We start from the raw sequence: 18,716 nt of genomic DNA on the forward strand, positions 1-18,716 counted from the left end.
CAGCTGCTCTTGCTCCAGTAAGAAAAGCCTTTCCAAAAGTAATATTGTTACATTATATGGATGATATTTTGGGATGTGCACCTGAGGAACAAATGTTAGAGGCATGTCTACAAAGGACCATGGAAACATTAAAGTACTACAAACTGCATATAGCTACAGAAAAAATTCAAAGACATGCTCCTTTTCAATATTTAGGATATGAAGTATATCCTAAGACACTCACAGTACAAAAGCTTTCTTTAAGAACAGAGAAGTTGAACACCTTAAATGACTTTCAAAAATTAATAGGAGATATCCAATGGATGCGTCCAGTGTTAGGCTTAACTACCAATCAACTACAACCTCTCTATGACATTTTAAGGGGAGACAGTGCTTTAAATTCACCACGCCAGCTTACAAAAGAAGCACAAAAGGCTTTGAGAGAAGTTGAACTGGCTTTATCCAATGTGGTTGAAAGAGTCACTCAAAAACCCTTGGAAATATCAGTTTTTGCTACAAAAGAGGCACCCACAGCAGTCCTTCATCAAGGAGACAGAGTGATTGAGTGGGTGAACCTCCCAGCACAACCAGAACAAAGCCTTACCCCTTACCCAGTGCTTGTGGCTAGGATTTTATTAAAAGCTATTAAGAGAGTAACACAATTATCTGGAATAAGTCCTGAAAAAATATACACATTCTATACTAACGCACAAATTAATGTATGCTGTGAGACCATCCCAGAATGGCAAATTTTATTGGCCACCGCTCCAAATTTTGCACATGGATCTCCATTAAAGATTACCCGGCTACTACATAATTGGCGATGGATTTTTGAAGAAAAGGTTTCTAAGGTTCCTCTTAAAGGACCAACAATCTTTACAGATGCCTCCAAAGAAAATATTTGTGCCATATACTCTCATGATTTAACCATAAAGAGAGTAATCAGGACTCCTTTTCAATCCACTCAACAGAATGAATTATTTGCTATCATGCTAGCTCTTACTTATTACCCAGGAGACGTAAATATAATTACTGATTCAGCCTATTCAGTAGGTGTAGTACAAAGAATTGCCACAGCCCAAATAAAATTTGCAGCCTCTAATATTTATCAGCTCTTTAAGGAACTTCAAGAGCAAGTGAGAAAACATCCAGGCAAGATTTATATCTTGCATGTCCACTCACATAGTGGACTTCCAGGTCCCATTTTTGATGGAAATTCAAAGGCAGATAGCCTTCTAACCATGTTAGCCAGTAGTCCTTTATTTCAGGAAGCACAAGAATCTCATTCTAAATATCATCAGGCTGCTCGAGCTTTACGTTTACAATTTGGAATCACAAGAGAGGAAGCTAGGAGCATAGTAAAAAGCTGTACAGCTTGTCTTCCTTTCCATGCTCCTACACTCCCTCCAGGGAAGAATCCTCGTGGTTTGAGACCCAATGAAATCTGGCAAATGGATGTGACCCATTATAAGTCTTTTGGTCGTCTATCTTTTATTCATGTCGTGCTAGACACCTTTTCAGGATTCACATTTGCAATGCCAGCAGCAAAAGAGACAGCCCGAGTGGTCACTGAATTCCTTATACAAGCTTTTGCAATTATGGGTGTGCCACAAGCAATAAAAACAGACAATGGACCTGCATATACGTCCAAACATTTTACACACTTTTGTGCACAGTATAAGATTTTACATACCACGGGCATACCCTTTAATCCTCAAGGGCAGGCAATAGTAGAGAGAAGAAACAGAGATATTAAGACACTCCTCCAAAAACAAAAGAAAGGGGGAGCCACAGGTAGCCCTAGGGAACTTCTAAATTTAGTTCTCTATACCATTAATTTTCTAATTTTTGACAAAGATGCACTGGCTCCAGCAGACAGGTTTTATAACCCACCAGAAGAGCAGTGTCCAGTGAGAGCATCTCCACTGTCCTTAGATAATCGCCAGGTGATGTGGAGAGATCCAGAAAGTGGTGAATGGAAGGGACCAGATAGGTTAACTGCCTGGGGGAGAGGGTTTGCTTGTATTTCTTCAGCAAGAGAAGGAATCAGATGGGTGCCAACGAGTCATATTCGCCTTGTCCATCAGAGAGAGACAGAAAAAGAGAAAGACCTCAAAATAAAGGAGAAGATCTAAGAAACATCTGACACTGAAAGAGCATGGATAATAAGAAGACTGTTAAAGAACTTTAAAAACCAGCAGGAATCATTGGACTTCCTCACACAAGATGAGACTAATGGACAATGGACTTATGGACATTTATAAATTTTCAATTTATGATTATGATTATGTATATACTTCTAGCATGTGTTATGTTACTATGTGCTTATGTAATTTATGTAATTATCTGTAATACTTCCCATATTGATGGATTTATGTTTCAAGGTCATGACTGTCCTATGTTCTAAATCAAAAGAAAGGGGGAGATGTTAGGATTACTAAGTGAGAACTAAGGTTGTCTGGATGGTGACAAGGTGAGAATTCAGGTTTTCTGGACAATTACAAGGTGAGAACTCAGGTTGACTTGATAGAGGGGGCAAGCTCATTGGCTGGGGTGGTTCTTCCCAGAAGCCCTTGCATTATCCCACGCCCATTCTCTGGGAGGATAAAAAGAGACAGCACTGGGCGCAGAGGGCAGATCGGCCTGGAGAAGGATAAGAGCTGGAGGAGATTCAGAGCCAGGATTCAAGAAGGAAGACTCTGAATTGCATCAGGCTTGACGGGGCTCTCTGCAGGAAGGGAAGTCACTTCTTTGGACAAGAGTTAACAGCAACTGCCTGGAGACAACGGTTCGTTACAGGAAGAAGAATCTGTCTGAGAGATTTGAGTAGACACAGCAGATCTCTTCCCAGAGAGCGATTCAGCAGCTTCTGGAGACGACAGCTCGTCACAAATCAGAGCAAGAATCCTAGATCAATGGGAAGTCTACAGTTCTTTTACTATGAACCAGCATAGATTCTCAGATGTCGAATTGTGACAAAATTCTACTAGAAACTGCTGTTGCTCATACCCACCCAGCTCAGAAACTTGCAGAGTTCAGACTAGGACAAGGCAACCACTAGACTTTGCCTTGGATTGGACTACTTTGGGAGTCCCAAAAGTTTGAAGATCAATCCCCAGTTTTAGGTGTCTCTGTGGTCCATGAAAAACAACAATCAATACCTCCAAAAAGTAGCAAAACAAAACAAAAAGTTTACCTGACGCATTCAACAAAAGAGATGGTCAAGGCTGACCCTAACATGAAATTCTAAGTCATCCTTCAGATGGTTGGAAAAAAATGCAAAAAACAACAACAAAAAAAATAATACTATAAAAAGTTATTAAAAGTGATAGGGAGAGCCAGAAAAAAAATGACTCCAAAATATCCATAAGCAAAGCATCAATGAAAAACAAAGTTTAGAAACAAATGAAAGAGATGAAATAAGAGTTGCCTTTTTTTTGTTTAAAAAAACCTTTTTTTATGAATGAATGAAAGCACTGAAGCAAAAAAGAAATTGGAAAAAAAGTAAGATCTATGGAAGAAAGGCCTTATAAAAGATGTAAATGATAATATTCCTGAAAATAAGGACACATCAAAGAAAAGAAAATGACTTCATGAAGCAACAAAGAATACTGAAACAGTCAAACAACTGGGGTGGAAAAAAAAGAAAGAAAATATAAGGATTCACGTGGCAACAACAACTGACCTAAAAAAAAAACACGGAGAAGAAAAAATTTTATAGCCAATGAACTAGCTGAACACTATGAAAACATCATATTTCAAGAAATACTGAAAGGAAACTCCCAGATATCTCATAACCAGAGGTGAAAAACTATCAATCACCTTTTGAAAGAAACCCCAAGATGTAAAGGCCAAGGAATATTATAGCCCAGCCAAAAGCAAGAAATTCAAAATTTAAAAAAAAAAAAAAAATACTGCAAGCAGTGAGTAAGAAAGAATTCAAGGAGTCTCAATCAGAATCAGACATGACTTAACAACCAGCTGTATAAAGAAGAACAGATCTTGGAATACATCTAACAAAGGACAAAGGATATTGGAGAAAGTGAAGGATGGGAATAAACATTTACATAATGTCTACATATAGTGCTATGCATTAAGCAAAGCATTTACAAATAATTATCCCATTTGATACTACCACAATATTTAGCGGTAAATGCTACAATGCTCTTATTTTCCCCATTTTCAGTTAAGCAAAGAGAGGCAAAGAGATGCTAATTTACTCACCTAGGTCACATCTGAACTCAGGTCTGCCTGATACTAGGCCCAGTGATCTATGCATTATGGCACTACCAAGCTTCATCTTCTCCCTCAAAGTTCAGCTCAACTCTAAACTTCTTCACAAAACTTTCCCTGCCTATTTCAACCAACACTGATTTCTACTATATCTACTGGATATAAATTCAGAGGACCTAGATTTAGTACTGGGTAACACAACTATGGCTAGATTGGTACTCAGTTCTTTCTAACTCTAGGCCCAGTGATCTACTCCCTGTGCTATCTAGCAGGCTATTATAACTAAGAATAAATACCCAGCAAAAATAAATATAGTTCTATAGGAGAATAAATGGGACCTTTAATGCAATAGAAGCAACCCAAGCATTCCTGATGAAATGATAGGAGCTATATAAAAATATGAATCTGAAGCATGTCCATCAACTTTGGAATGGCTAAACAAATTACAGTATCAAAATGGTAATAGATATTTATGCATAAATATATGCATAATACCATTTTTTTAATGACATGGATAGTTTCAAAAAATCCAGGGAAGACTTGTGTGAATTGATGCTGAGTAAAGTAAATGAAAGTAGAAGAACAATTTACAAATAACAACAATATGGTAAAGATGAACAACCACGAAAGAATCAGCGACTCTGATAAGTGTAATGCCCAATTACATTTCCAAAGGATTAATGATAAAACATACTACCTACTTCCTGATAAAAAGTAAAAAAAAAAAAAAAAAAATTAAACAAAGTAACAAATAAGTACAAAATTCTAATTTCAATGTAATTTTTTTCAAATGAATTCTTTGTAAAATATTTAGCACAGTACCTGGCACATAGTAGGCACTATATAAATGTTTATGCCTTTCCTGACCCACCCTTCCATGTTTTTGCCTTTTTTTTGTAACACAGTGCCTTGTCCACAGAAAGGATTTAGCTTGTTGACAGATTACTGACCTCCATATTACTTGTCTCACATATTACAAAGCACACTTTGACATAAAGGGATTTAACAAGTGATCTAGTCTAATTAAATATAAAAATAAGCCACAGAAAGCTTGTGGTTCATCCAAAGTCCCTGGTAAGGAGTGGTATGACAGGATTTAAAGCACATCCTCTAATTCTACTGTGTCGTGCTACTTTCTTCTCCTTGAATAAATTTTCTTTGATTTTTTTTACCTTTTTCTTTTCTATTTAATTTTGGAGACAATCTTCCTACAAAGAACTGAAGTTACACATTTCCTTAATCTCTGTAAAAAATTTTAAATTTGTAAAAGATTTCTCATTTTTTTGAGTCAGCAAAAAATGACTACATCCTTAACTACTTCTCACTCACCCTTTTCAACCTCTTGCTGAACTGGTATCTATAGGGATAATGTTCCTACTTTCCTACTGTTCACTGCTACTTCACTGCTCCCAATTCTTAGCTCCTAATTAAATTATTTAGAAAACTTACCACTTCAGATATGAAAGTTACAGACCAAGACTATCTCTACTAGTAATTTTTCTCCTTCTACTGTTGTCACAAAAATGTTTGTTAAAACTATCATCTCTGCACTAGTGATCTTCATCTGATTTCAATTGCACTTCACTAACATTTTTTTTTTCTTATTGTGTTGTAAACTGAGATCTTTTGGAGGGAAATGATGGGGACGAATCCTGAAACCGTCCAAAACTCTCCTCTGAAAGAGATCCACCCTTCAGGGAAGCCAGTTAGTGGTCTTATTCAGTTGGAGATGATGGCTAGGGACCTGGTCACACCCTCTATTGAGTTGAAGATTAGTCCAGAACCACTCCCAGTACCTCAAACTCCCTAGATAAGTAATCTTTTTTCAATTGGAGATCTAAGCCCGGAGTATTGTCAATACTGAGTGAATCTCATTCAATTTTGAATTGAAGCCAGAGCCTTAGATAGCTAATAAAAGACAACTCTGAACCCAGAATCTTTGTAGACATCTTAAACAGGACCTTGCCCACTGTTAAGATATCTTCTCAGTATAACCTGCCTTTGCTATATTGCCCACTAAGAAGTCTGTCTTCCTAGCAAGCTGACTTCTCAGTGCCAATAAATCCCTTTTTGCCACAGAGATTTTGGGTTTGTGATTTCTTTCACGTAGGATCTACACCTCCAACTACAGGGGATCTCCCACCCCAATTCTAGCACCTCATCATTATGACTACAGCAACATGACACTAATAAATTTTTACAAACATTCTATGTCAGGACATGCACTAAAGTCAAGTGAGTCCTTGTCACAGTAGAAATAAAATCCTGAAGTAATTAAGGGATTTTAAGAGGGGAGATAAGCAAGACCAGTCTTCAAGCAGGGGTAATGATAATGATATATGTGTGTGTGTGTGGGTGTGCAAACACACACATGTGCATGTATAATGTATACATGTGCATGTATACATGTACATTATACATTGTAAGAATCAAAATATATTCAAAGATTTAGAATAAGAATAAGAATAATCAGAGAATACAATCATACCACTGACAAAGATGGCAAAGGCAGAAAAAAGATCTAGTTAAAAGAGAATGATCAATTTGGTTTTGAATTATTTAAGGTAGACATGAGAGTGGCAGACTTGAGTGAAAATGTATACAAGAGATCTGCAGTTACTGAGAAAAAGATTTACACAACAGAAAGCTTAAAAAAATTTCTAAGACAAGCTCTTCAAGACTGAAACATACCATTGCCCATGCATCAGGTATTTGTGGCTTATGCTCTGTCTCAAAATTTCCTTATGGAAGAGCTGGCAGGAAAGGAAAACAACCAGTGTTGACACGGCCTCTAATGATATTCCATATGTTATATCTCTGTGGAGAAAAGAGATAGCAAGATATTTATCATTTTGAAGAATTAAACTATTTCTGATTTCTAAAATGAATTGTACATTTTAAAAACTGAAGAAAATACCAATGTCAAATTTGAAACTTTTTTCCTAATTCACAAATATTTGATAAATCTGAAAATCAACAAAGAAAAAGATGAAAATCTTTTTCCAGCTTTTAATTTTTACATAGGTTTCGATTATCTCATCATTCATTATTTTGATAAATGTAGCTCCTGGGGAGAATGTAGCCATTTCTGAGAAACTCTCAAGCCTTGGGAGTGCCACAAACAGTGTTGTTTGTTGGAGAACAATCATAGTAAGCCACAGAATTTAATGATGGGAGCAGTTTCATCTCCATTCAATATTCTTCAAAAAGCCAAAGAACTCAATGAAGGGTGCAACCCCCCCACACACACACACACACCATTACAATTGTACTGCTAAGCCATAAAATTAGCCTATCAGTGACTTAAACCAGATCTTTGTTTCTCATTCAAATTATCACTCAAATTATCTTCTGGTTTCTGGCTCTTTGCTAAATTCCTCTGGAATTCAGCCTTCTATAAGCAATATAATAAATCTTTGCCTCTTAACTTGGAGACAGTTTGTGAATTCTTTCATCCTGCGCCTGACATCAATCTGGGGACCCTAATATTGTTGGGGTGTTTCCTGCCTCAACATTTTTATAGGTTCAAAATTCCTTTAACTATTAATGTGAGAAATGGGTGGGACTTAGTAGGTTTCCACAGAATTATAAAAATTAAATTGGAAAAAATGAAACAAATTAGAAAACTGAAATCCCACGAGGACAAAGAATAATTGGGCTGGAGGTTTTAGATTTGAAAAGAAGCCTTTTGAACTTTGGCTCCATAAGAAGGTAAGTACCTTGGGGGATTAGAGGCTATCTTTTGAAATCAGGGGTGAAAGCCTGAGATTTTTTGGGGAAAAAAAGAATCCTTTGGACTTTTGCCATGCCTTTGGTCTTCCCCCTGAAAAAGATATACTCTTTAGGGGCAGGGACTGTCTACATACTGAGAGGTGAAGATTCACATTCTGTAATTTCAGTAACATTCAATTAATGGAGAATAGGAGGAAGGATTCCTCTTCAGGACAAGAAATAAAACACTACCTTTATGGTTCCAAAAGTAGGTATACTAACCTAGGCACTTATTCTTGCAAATAAATCTTTCCTGTATTCATCAGTGAGGCAGTTGAGTTTTTGATAAATTATTTTGTTTTTTATATTAGTAATGGGAATTGAGCTTTGGGAATGCATTCTAATATTTATAGAAAGTCTACTCTTTATTACACTTTTATGACTTCTTTAAAGTAAAAAATAAATAGAATCCAAAAGATAAAAAAAATTACAAAAAACTCCAATGATTTTTAAAGATGATAATTACTAAATAAACCCATTTCTCAAACACCTCTAATATTTGCTTTATCAAGACTAATTGCATCACAAACAAAATACCTCAATGTCCTCTTTCCCTAGGTATATGTTACAAAAAATTACCCTGGATTATAAGATGCTACCCAATCATTAAGGCTTTTAGTAACACTGCTTAAAAAATTAATTATATCAATACTATATGATGATCAATTCTGATGGATGTGGCCATTTTCAACAATGAGATGAACCAAATCAGTCCCAATAGAGCAGTAATGAACTGAACCAGCTACACCCAGCAAAAGAACTCTGGGAGATGACTATGAATCACTACATAGAATTCCCAATCTCTCTAATTTTGTCCACCTGCATTTTGGATTTCTTTCACAGGCTAATTGTACAAAAGTCCGATTCTTTTTGTACAACAAAAAACTGTTTGGACATGTACACATATATTATATTTAATTTATACTTTAACATATTTATCATGTATTGGTCAACCTGCCATCTTGGGGGGGGGGGAAGGAGGGGAAAAATTAGAACAAAAGGTTTGGCAATTGTCAATATTGTAAAATTACCCATGCATATATCTGGTAAATAAAAATTATTAAAATATATATTAAAAAAAAAGAATAAATAAAAACAAAAGCTCAACCTTAAAAAAAATTTTAATTATACTATTTCTTGTCCAGGTTTTACCACCAGAATCAAATAAAAAAATTTCCTATTTTCCATTTAAAGCCCTTTATAACTTTCCCCTCCCATGCCTTTCTAATAGAAACTCTCATTCAATCAATAAACATGTATTAAGCATCCACTATGCGCCAGCAAAAGACAATCCTCAGGAAGATCACATTCTAATGGCAGCAAACAAATATATACACAACAAGTTACATATAGAACAAGTAGGAAATAATAATAATTACAGACACTGTAAATAACAAGACTACAGAAAGATTTCCTGTGAAGGGTAGGTTTTTAGTTGAAACTTAAAAGAATCCAGGTGATATGGTATAGCTTCTAGGAGAAATATAGCAATAATTTTAAGGTCCCTTGATCTTAGAATGCTTCTGTTCGTTTAACAACCTGTCCATGAATGATTGTAAAAGTCTTGTGGCCTAGGAATATAATAATATTTCTTCCCTTAGACTTTAGGGAAAATATATTAGTAATCCTAAGACTTGCTAACCTTAGAAAGCTATTGTTCTGACAATCTTGTCTGTCAGTGATTCTAAAGTCTTCTAGTTTTAGGATAATCCTAGATCAGCTAGTCAATGATAACCAAATTCCTAAGACCACTCCTCAGTTCTACCTCTAGGCTATAAAATTAGATATCAATAACATGAAGAACTGGATAAATGCTCCTCCTTTCTCAGGGTCCTTTGCTAAATTCTTTTGGAACTTAGCCTGCTTTAATTAGCATTACAATTACAATAAACTGTCCCTTGGCTTGGATATAGATTCAAGCCAGCAAATTCTTTTGAGACACTTCTTGACACTTGTCTGTGACGCTCAATCTTTTGGAGTTCCTTTCCAACTTGAACATTTAGTGGCCCAATATGGGGAGAGCCTGGCCTCCCTTAGCTTGATTCCCTCCTTATGAAAGTAAATCTCTCATTTTTTTTCTCCCTCAATCCTATAACAGGGACCCTCCAAACAATTGGGAGAAAGTTTTCCTGGATCATCATGAGCTCCACACTTAGCCTTGATTGGGAACACTCAGATTTGGAAATTCTTGCAATTTTTGGTAAAGTTTTTAGAGAATTTTTGCCACCTTTTCACCTTCTCTAGGACGCCAGAGGAGACAAAGTACTATAGGACGGCTTTTGCCAATGATGGGACAGTCCACTTTCATGATATTTTTGTCTGTGTGCCTGTGCAGAATATCTGTGTCATTTTGTTCTGTGAGCTAGATTTTGTTACCTGGAAAGATTTAAAATGAAATAAAAAAGAAAAATCTTCTATGCTGAAGTTAGAATGCTGGGAAAGATTACTCAACATCCTTGATTCCTACCTTTAAAAGGGAAAAAGTCTAACTTTTTCCTGTGGACCTCCATCTTGGGGGCTATAGAAATAAAATTAGCTAATTAAAATTAAAATAGCATCTTAGCAGATTCTCAAAGTTTTAAGAAGTTTTACAATTAGTCATTTTAAGATTGCAAGAAAAAATTCCTGAAATATTGGGGATAATTCCAGGAATTTGCCCCACTCTGAAAGAAAAGAAAAAAAAAACAAACTAGGTAAATAGCAACTTTTTGCTAACCCTTCCTTGATTCCTATCTTGTTCAGAATCCCCTTCTGCTCCTTTTAGAATGCACTCCAGAAGATATTAAGGGATCTTATCCACTCCACTCCCCACAGTCCTGAGTATATATAAGTTGTGGGGATTGCTAACAAGATAAATAACAGCCCAAGCCCATTGCTAACTCCTCTCATCTCAGCATAGATTAAGAAAAAAGAATGCTAAGAAACTATAGGGAAACTCAAATTCTGCCTCACCTGTAGAAATAGTGGAAGCAGCAAAATGTGGAGACCCCACATAACCTTGCCCAAATACCTCCCTAACCCAGCTTAAAGGAATGGAGATGGAGTGAATGTCAGGCTCCATAGTCAGCATTCCCTAAGCCCTAACATCTGAAATTACCATCAAAGGGAGATAACCTGGTACCAGTCATCCAAGTCTTCTATAGGTTCTGTCCAACAACTGCATAGGAAGAATTTGGGTACTTGGTACCACCCAGCATGGCAATGTGAGATGAGAAAGCCAATCAACCTCTGCATTTGGTAAGCCAACCATTCTCTGTTTCAGTTGGGGATATGTGTCAGCTATCTAATTTATGACAAATTATTTTATCTCTGCCCAGTTTTCTGATTTGTAAAGAGAAATAAAAATAATTTTTGTTGTGAAGATCACGATTGCAAAAGTGCTTAGCATGAAACATGCTATATGAATAAAATAACTGCTTCATATTTGTTAACTTTTTGGGTTTTTTGATATGACCAATATATAATGCCAATGTTGAGATAAATGATTTCTAATTTGTTATTTGAGATATGATAGTAAAAATAGTTTTAAAGGAATTCTAATCAAAGCCCACTAAAGGGATATGTAACAGAAAATTTAAGAATTTGGGAACTTTCGGAAAACAAAAGCAGGTTCCTACTACTTCAAAGACTGGCAACAAACAGCCTTCTTTTGAATTATCTAGAGTCAGACTTCTGAGGGCTCCCTCAGTAACAACTGGCACCTTAACCCTTTTCCTGGCTCACAAAAGAGAAATAATTTGCATAAAATGGAAATAACAAAGGCAATTCAGTTTGTCTAGCACATTTAATCAGAATTTAAGAAATCACATTAACTCAATTTAAGTCAATTTTTAAAATCTATTATCTCAATTTTAAGAATTGTCTTGTTTTCTCTCTAAAACAAAAGCGAAACTTATTTAAAGGAATAGAAATTATAGCTAAGACTATTTGGCTATTAGGAAAATTCTAAAATTGTTAACTAAATTATTTGGAATTATTGCCATCATATTAAACCTAAAATTGGTAATCACTGTGTGTGGAACAAGACGGATGAGGTGAAAGCTTCATCAGTTCACCTCCAAGTATGAGGTGTATAACACCTTTTCTTCTTTCACAGAGTGAGAAGAGGTATCAAATAACTCAATCCATGACAACAGTAAGAATTGGGGTGGGCAATAGCAAGCTCAGCTCCTTCTCTGGAGTTTGTCAAGACCCCTTAATTTGTAAGCTTGCCAGTTCTTTTGAAACCATCAGGGTAAGCAAGGTCATCAGCCCTGAGAAATGAGTCTGTTTAGGATTTATAGTTCTTAAAGAATGTATTTACTAAGCATCTATAAGCTTGGTTAATGATTGATTCTTTGCACCAGGATGAGTTTAAATATATAAAACATGTTAAAAACAAAATCTCCTATGTAATTCCTGATAAACTTTTAAAATAATATACGTAGCCCTAAACTGCAATTAGTAGAATATGCTATTTGAGATAAAATCTCTTGGGACTGTAACTGATATTCTTTTAAAGGAGTTTTGAATTGCGTTGCCTAATCATTAAGTCAATAACCCACCATTCGAGAGAAATGCTGTTACTCAGATGAATACCTTCCTGAACTGTCATAAGTGGATGTCATATCTGGGTAAGAGATGGAAGGACAACCTTAACTTTTGTTCAAGGTGGGATCCTTCTGCCTCAGTTTCCCAGTTCTATTTCTTGGTTTCCTACCTGATTATTCTTGAGCCTGGCTATGAGTTGGAATTATTATTGCATAATTGGTTGTCAAACACAATTAAGCAAGCTTTATTCTGTCATGTATGCGCTCTCAATCTGAAGGTTGAAGAAACTGTTTTTAATACTATTATAATCATGTACCTGCTTTTTCCTCTTATACCAAATTTCTATAATCAAATCAAATGGTCAGTAGGAGCCATGACCCCAATACCAGATATCCTAGGGGATAAAATGGTTTTCTATCTTAGATTTTAAAGATGCTTTGCATAAAGAATCACAATTTCATTTTGCCCTTGAAAGGGCAAATGCAGGAGAATGTAACCCCCACTAATTAACATGGGCAGTCATGTCCATAAGATGGAGGTAGCTCAGGGCTTCCATGACAGCCCCCACCTATTTGGACAGGCCCTGGCTATCCAGGATGAAAATATCTTGATCTGCAGCCCTACTGAGAGAGGCTTCTCTCGCTCCAGCCATACAAACCCCTAATTTGCAGCTCTCCTCGCCTACACAGGGCTATGAAATTTCTTTGTCTAAAGGCCACACAATGTCTATCAATTTGTTAATCACTCCCTGAACTTTCCTGAAAGAAGCAGCTATATACTTTCCTATGCATGCCTGACTTTTATACCTAACTTTAGTTATTGCCAAGCCCCTCTGTGATTCTATACAAGGCCCTGACTCATTCCCCTCGAATGGTGGTCCTTATCAGGCCAAGGATTTAAGACCCTGAAAGCTAAACTGATCCTAAAGCCTTTTAAACTGTACATTGATGGAAGGCAGGGTCAGGTCCCAAGGGTACCGACTCAGTCTCTGGAATGTTATCCTATACCCCTTGCTTACTTCTCAGAGAAACTGTGTATCTTTGGACAAGTGACCCTCCTGCCTGAAAGCAATGGCTGCCATAGCCCTTCTAATTGAGGAAGCCTCAAAGTTCACCCTAGACCAACTACTGGAGCATTCTAACCCTCCTCCGGGTTCAGAGCATTTTTATCCTCACAAAGTTTTAGAATTGGGGAAAGGAATGACTCCAAATATGTTTTTCATGCTCTTGGAGCTTTATGGGAAGAAAAAGCATTTTTGATAGCAAAAATAATAATAATAATAATAATAAATAAAAATATTCCCCATTAAGTAGGCAGGACAAATTCTAAAATTATTGCAAGCTTTGCATGGACCTAAAGAGGTTTCTTTTGTATTTTGTAAAGACACTAAAGAGGGATTCACTTGTAAGCCAAGGGATCCAGGCTTGCAGATTCAGTTGCTTATGGTCTTTTGCTTTTAAGTCCTGGACAAGCTGGAAGCTGGCCAGGTTCTAGGAGTACATGGCAGCAGTTGGGATGGCTCCCAGGTGTGTCTGGGCTTCTCCCTGCAGGGATTAAATAAATGCTTTCTCTTTGTACATGAAGATGTCTTTGATTAGTTAATTTGGGAAAGCGGGTCTTGCACCCATCCCAAACACTTGAGAAACCTATTTTCACTGGTCACAAGCTAGGACAAACAATTAAACAGGTCTGTCATTCCTGCCCAGATTGTGACCAAGTAAATCGTGAGAGGGCTTTTAAACTGCCTTCCCTTCATGGGGTCTATCTGGAGAAGGGGTAAACACTCAGAATAGTATGGCAGATAGATTTTACATACATGTGCCCTCTTCTCAGGGGCTTCAAACTGCTTTTGGTTTTTGTTGAAACCTGTACTAATTGGGTAAAAGCCTTCCCTAAAAAAACTGAAAAGGCTCAGATATTTTTTAAAAAGTAGATCAAACCCATTTAAGATTAACTATTATCTCCACTCTTCATATCATCCTCTGTACCCAATGCTTAATGTCTTTTAAAACATTATGGTGTTTGCACCTTAGGCCACCTGAGTACTCCTTTGACTGTGTATACTTATTCTATTCTACCCATTACCCCTTCTCCTTTCGAGACAAAATGGGGTTATTGGGGAAATGTTCTTTGGTATTTATACTAGAAAAAGCTGTCTGGATGTGAGAAAATCCTGATAGCCTCATCTATGGCGGAGACAAGATGGTGGAGAAGACAGATGCTTCTTTCTGAACTTCTCCCTGGATCCTCAACTAATTACCAAAATCAGCGCCTGAATTAGTTCTACACCTACAGAATTCACAAATATTCACAAATTAACAGCACAAGATAATTTTGAAGACTGCCAGAAGACGTCTGTTTTGGTTGGACACAGAGGGAGGTCAGGTGCATGACACCAGCCCACACTGTGCAGACCCAGGGCTGATGCAGTCTCTGTGGGGTGGTGCAGACTCCCTGCAATGGAGGATCTATGGGGAGGACTGCATCACAGTGTTGGCTACTCTTGTTGTGGTTGCCAGTAGATAAGTACAGAAGTTATAAAACATACAACACAAACACAAAAGTTAAATAGTAAACCCTGAAATGCCAGAATTTCACTAGAGACCTGGCCACACCCATCCAGCACCAGGAGCGAATCAGCACTGATTCAGCACAGCTGCTGCCGCTTCACTACCTCTTTACTGATGCTTGTAGAGGAAGCTTGGAAAATCTTCCTAGCCCTAAAAGCAGATCCCAACATTTTTTTAAAAATGAATAAAAAGGCAAAGCAAGCTCTAACTATAGACAGCTTCTATGGTGAAAGAGAAGAACAGATTTCAAACCCAGAGGTGACTAAAAGCAGATTGTCTCCACATAAAGCCCCAAAGAGTGATATAACCTGGTCCTCACCAAACAAGGCTATCCTAGAAGAAATTAAAAAGGATCTCAAAAAAGTACTAGAAGAAGAATGGAGAAAGGAAAACTCTGCAAGAGAATTTAGAAAAGGCATATAACTCATTAAAAGATAGATTTGATGAAATGGAAAAAGAAAACAACTCCCTGAAAAACAGAATTTATGAAATGGTAAAAGAAAATAACTGTAAAAAATAGAATTTATGAAATGGAAAAAAAAATCCACAGAGCAAAACAACTCATTTAAAAACTCAATTGAATACAAAAATTACTAAAAAAAAAAAAAGTAAATGAAGGAAATAATTCAGTAAAAATCAGAATTAAACAAATGGAAATGAATGACTCGATGAGACATCAAGAATCAGTAAAGCAAAACCAAAAAAGAAAAAAGAAAAAAATGTAAAATACGTACTTGGGAAATCAACTGACATGGAAAATAGATCTAGGAGAAATAATCTAAGGTTTATTGGACTCCCTGAAAATATGATGAAAAAAAGAGCCTAGACACTACTTTTTCAGGAAATTATCAGAGAACTATGCTGATGTCACAGAATAAGAAGGTAAAATATCCATTGAAATAATTCACCAAACACGTCCTGAAAGAGAAACAAAATTAAAACACCAAGGAATATTGGGGCTGTTTCAGAACTATCACACCAAGGAAAAAATATTACAAGCAGCCGGAAAAAAAATAATTCAAATACTGAGAAGCCATAATAAGGATTACCCAGGATCCAGCAGCTTCCACCTTAAAGGACCAAAGGACCTGGAATCTTGATATTCCAAAAGGCAAAGGAACTTGGAACACAACCAAGAATAAAGTACCCTGCTAAACTGAACATTTTCTTCTAGGAAAGAAGAATGGGCATTCAATGAAATAGGTAAATTCCATGTATTTCTGATGAAAAGACCAAAGCTAAACAAAAAAGTTGAACTCTAATATAGGACTCAAAAGAAACATTAAAAGGTAATAAGAACTCTTGAGATCTGTATTTCTGTTATAGGTATACATACAGGGTGCATGTATAATTTGATTTTATTGTTATAATATAAAAAAGGAACTAGAGGGGGAAAGGGGATAGTATCAGAAAAAATGAAAAGTGAAGGTAAAATGAGGGAAATTACATCTCACAAAGAGGAAAAAAAAAAACCTTATTCATTCAAGGGAAAGAAGGGACAGGGATGAACATTGTGTGAATTGTGAATCTTACTCTCCACAAATTCGGTTCAAAGAGAAAATATTAGACATATTTGGTGTACACAGGAAACTACTGTCACCTTATTAAAGAGGAGGGGAAATATGAAAAGGGAAGGGGTAGGCTAAATTAAAAAGGGAAAACAGAAATAGTAGGAGAAAGGCATTAAGAAAGGGGGAGAGATTCTAAAGGGGGAGTGCTGCTTGAGACAAGTGATGATCTAAAGTTAAATACTGGGGAGGAGGGAAAAGGGAAAAGGAAAGGGAAAAGTTCAATCTGGAGATAATAAAATGGCAGGAAATATAGAAACAGTAGTTTTAACTGTAAATGTGAATGGTGTGAATTCTCCCATAAAGTAGAAGTGGATAGCAGACTGGATTAAAAGCCAGAATTCCACAATATATTGTTCACAAAAAACACATTTAAAGCATACAGAGTAAAGGTAAAAGGCTGGAGCAGAATCTATTATGCTTCAGGTGAAGTAAAAAAAAAAAAAAAAAAAAAAAAAAAAGCAGGGGGGCCATTCTGATCTCAGATCAAGCAAAAGCAAAAATTGATCTAATTAAAAGAGATAAGGAAGGGCACTATATCTTGCTAAAGGGTAGCATAGATAATGAAGCAATATCAATACTAAATATATATGCACCAAGTGTTATCACATGGAAATTCCTAAAAGAGAAGTTAAGAGAGCTACAAGAAGAAATAGACAGCAAAACTATAATAAGGGAGATCTCAATCTTGTACTCTCAGAACTAGATAAATCAAACCACAAAATAAATAAGAAAGAACTTAAAGAGGTAAAAAGAACACTATTAAAGTTAGGTATGATAGATCTTTGGAGAAAAATTAATGGAGACAGAAATGAGTATACTTTCTTCTCAGCAGTTCATGGGACCTATACAAAAATTAACCATATATTAGGACATAAAAAACCTCAAATTCAAACGCAGAAAGGCAGAAATAGTAAATGCATCCTTTTCAGATCACGATGCAATGAAAATTACATTCAATAAAAAGCCAGAGGAAAATAGACCAATAAATAATTGGAAACTAAACAAACAATCTCATCCTAAATAAAGTATGGGTGAAACAACAAATTATAAACACAATTAATAATTTCATCCAAGAGAATGAGAGTAATGAGACAACATACCAAAATTTGTGGGATGCAGCCAAAGTGGTAATAAAGGGAAATCTGAATTGGGCAAGCAACTAAAAAATCTAGAAAAACAGCAAATTTTAAAACTCCAATCAAATACCAAACTTGAAATTCTAAAAATAAAAGGAGAGATTAATAAAATTGAAGCTAAAAAAACTATTGAATTAATAAATAAAATAAATAAAACCAAGAGTTGGTTTTATGGGAAAAAAAATAGAAAAACCTTTAGTAAATTTGATTACAAAAAGGAAAGAAGAAAATTAAATTGTTAGTCTTAAAAATGAAAAGGGATAACTTTCCACCAATGAAGAAGATATTAGAGAAATAATTAGGAGTTACTTTGTCCAACTTTATGCCAAAAAATTTGATAACCTAAGTGAAATGGAGGAATACCTACAAAAGTAAAGATTGGGGGGCAGCTAGGGGCGCAGTGGATAGAGCACCAGCCTTGAATTCAGGAGGACCCGAGTTCAAATCTGGTCTCAGACACTTAACACTTCCTAGCTGTGTGACCCTGTCCAAGTCACTTAACCCCAGCCTCAAAAAAAAAAAAAAAAAAAGTAAAGATTGCCCAGATTAACAGAGGAAGTAAATTGCTTAAATAGTCCTATTTAAGAAAAAGAAATGCAACAAGCTATTAATCAAATCCCTAAGAAAAAATCCCCAGGACAAGATAGATTTACATGTGAATTATACTAAACATTTAAAGAACAATTAAGTTCAATACTATATAAACTATTTTTAAAAATAGGGAATGAAGGACTCCTACCAAATTCCTTTTATGACACAGAGATGGTACCTAAACCAGGTAGGACAAAAAGAGAGAAAGAAAACTATAGACCAATCTCCCTAATGAATATTGATGCAAAAATCTTAAATAAAATATTAGCAAAGAGATTACAGAAAATCATCCCCAAGATAATATATGATAACCAAGTAGGATTTATATTAAGAAT

At 35.9% G+C, this 18,716-nt stretch overlaps 1 protein-coding gene across 3 annotated transcripts in view; it reads right to left on the reverse strand.

Annotated features, from left to right (window-relative positions):
* DYM (dymeclin) overlaps window positions 1–18,716 on the reverse strand; it is a 540,520-nt gene that overhangs the window by 379,597 nt on the left and 142,207 nt on the right. For all 3 annotated transcript variants that reach the window (XM_074279349.1, XM_074279350.1, XM_074279351.1), the window contains one exon: window positions 6,904–7,029. In XM_074279349.1, the coding sequence (XP_074135450.1) occupies window positions 6,904–7,029 (126 nt within the window). The remainder of the gene's footprint in view (window positions 1–6,903; window positions 7,030–18,716) is intronic.

Source organism: Sminthopsis crassicaudata, chromosome 1 (assembly GCF_048593235.1).
Source record: "Sminthopsis crassicaudata isolate SCR6 chromosome 1, ASM4859323v1, whole genome shotgun sequence".
Lineage (NCBI taxonomy): Eukaryota > Metazoa > Chordata > Mammalia > Dasyuromorphia > Dasyuridae > Sminthopsis > Sminthopsis crassicaudata.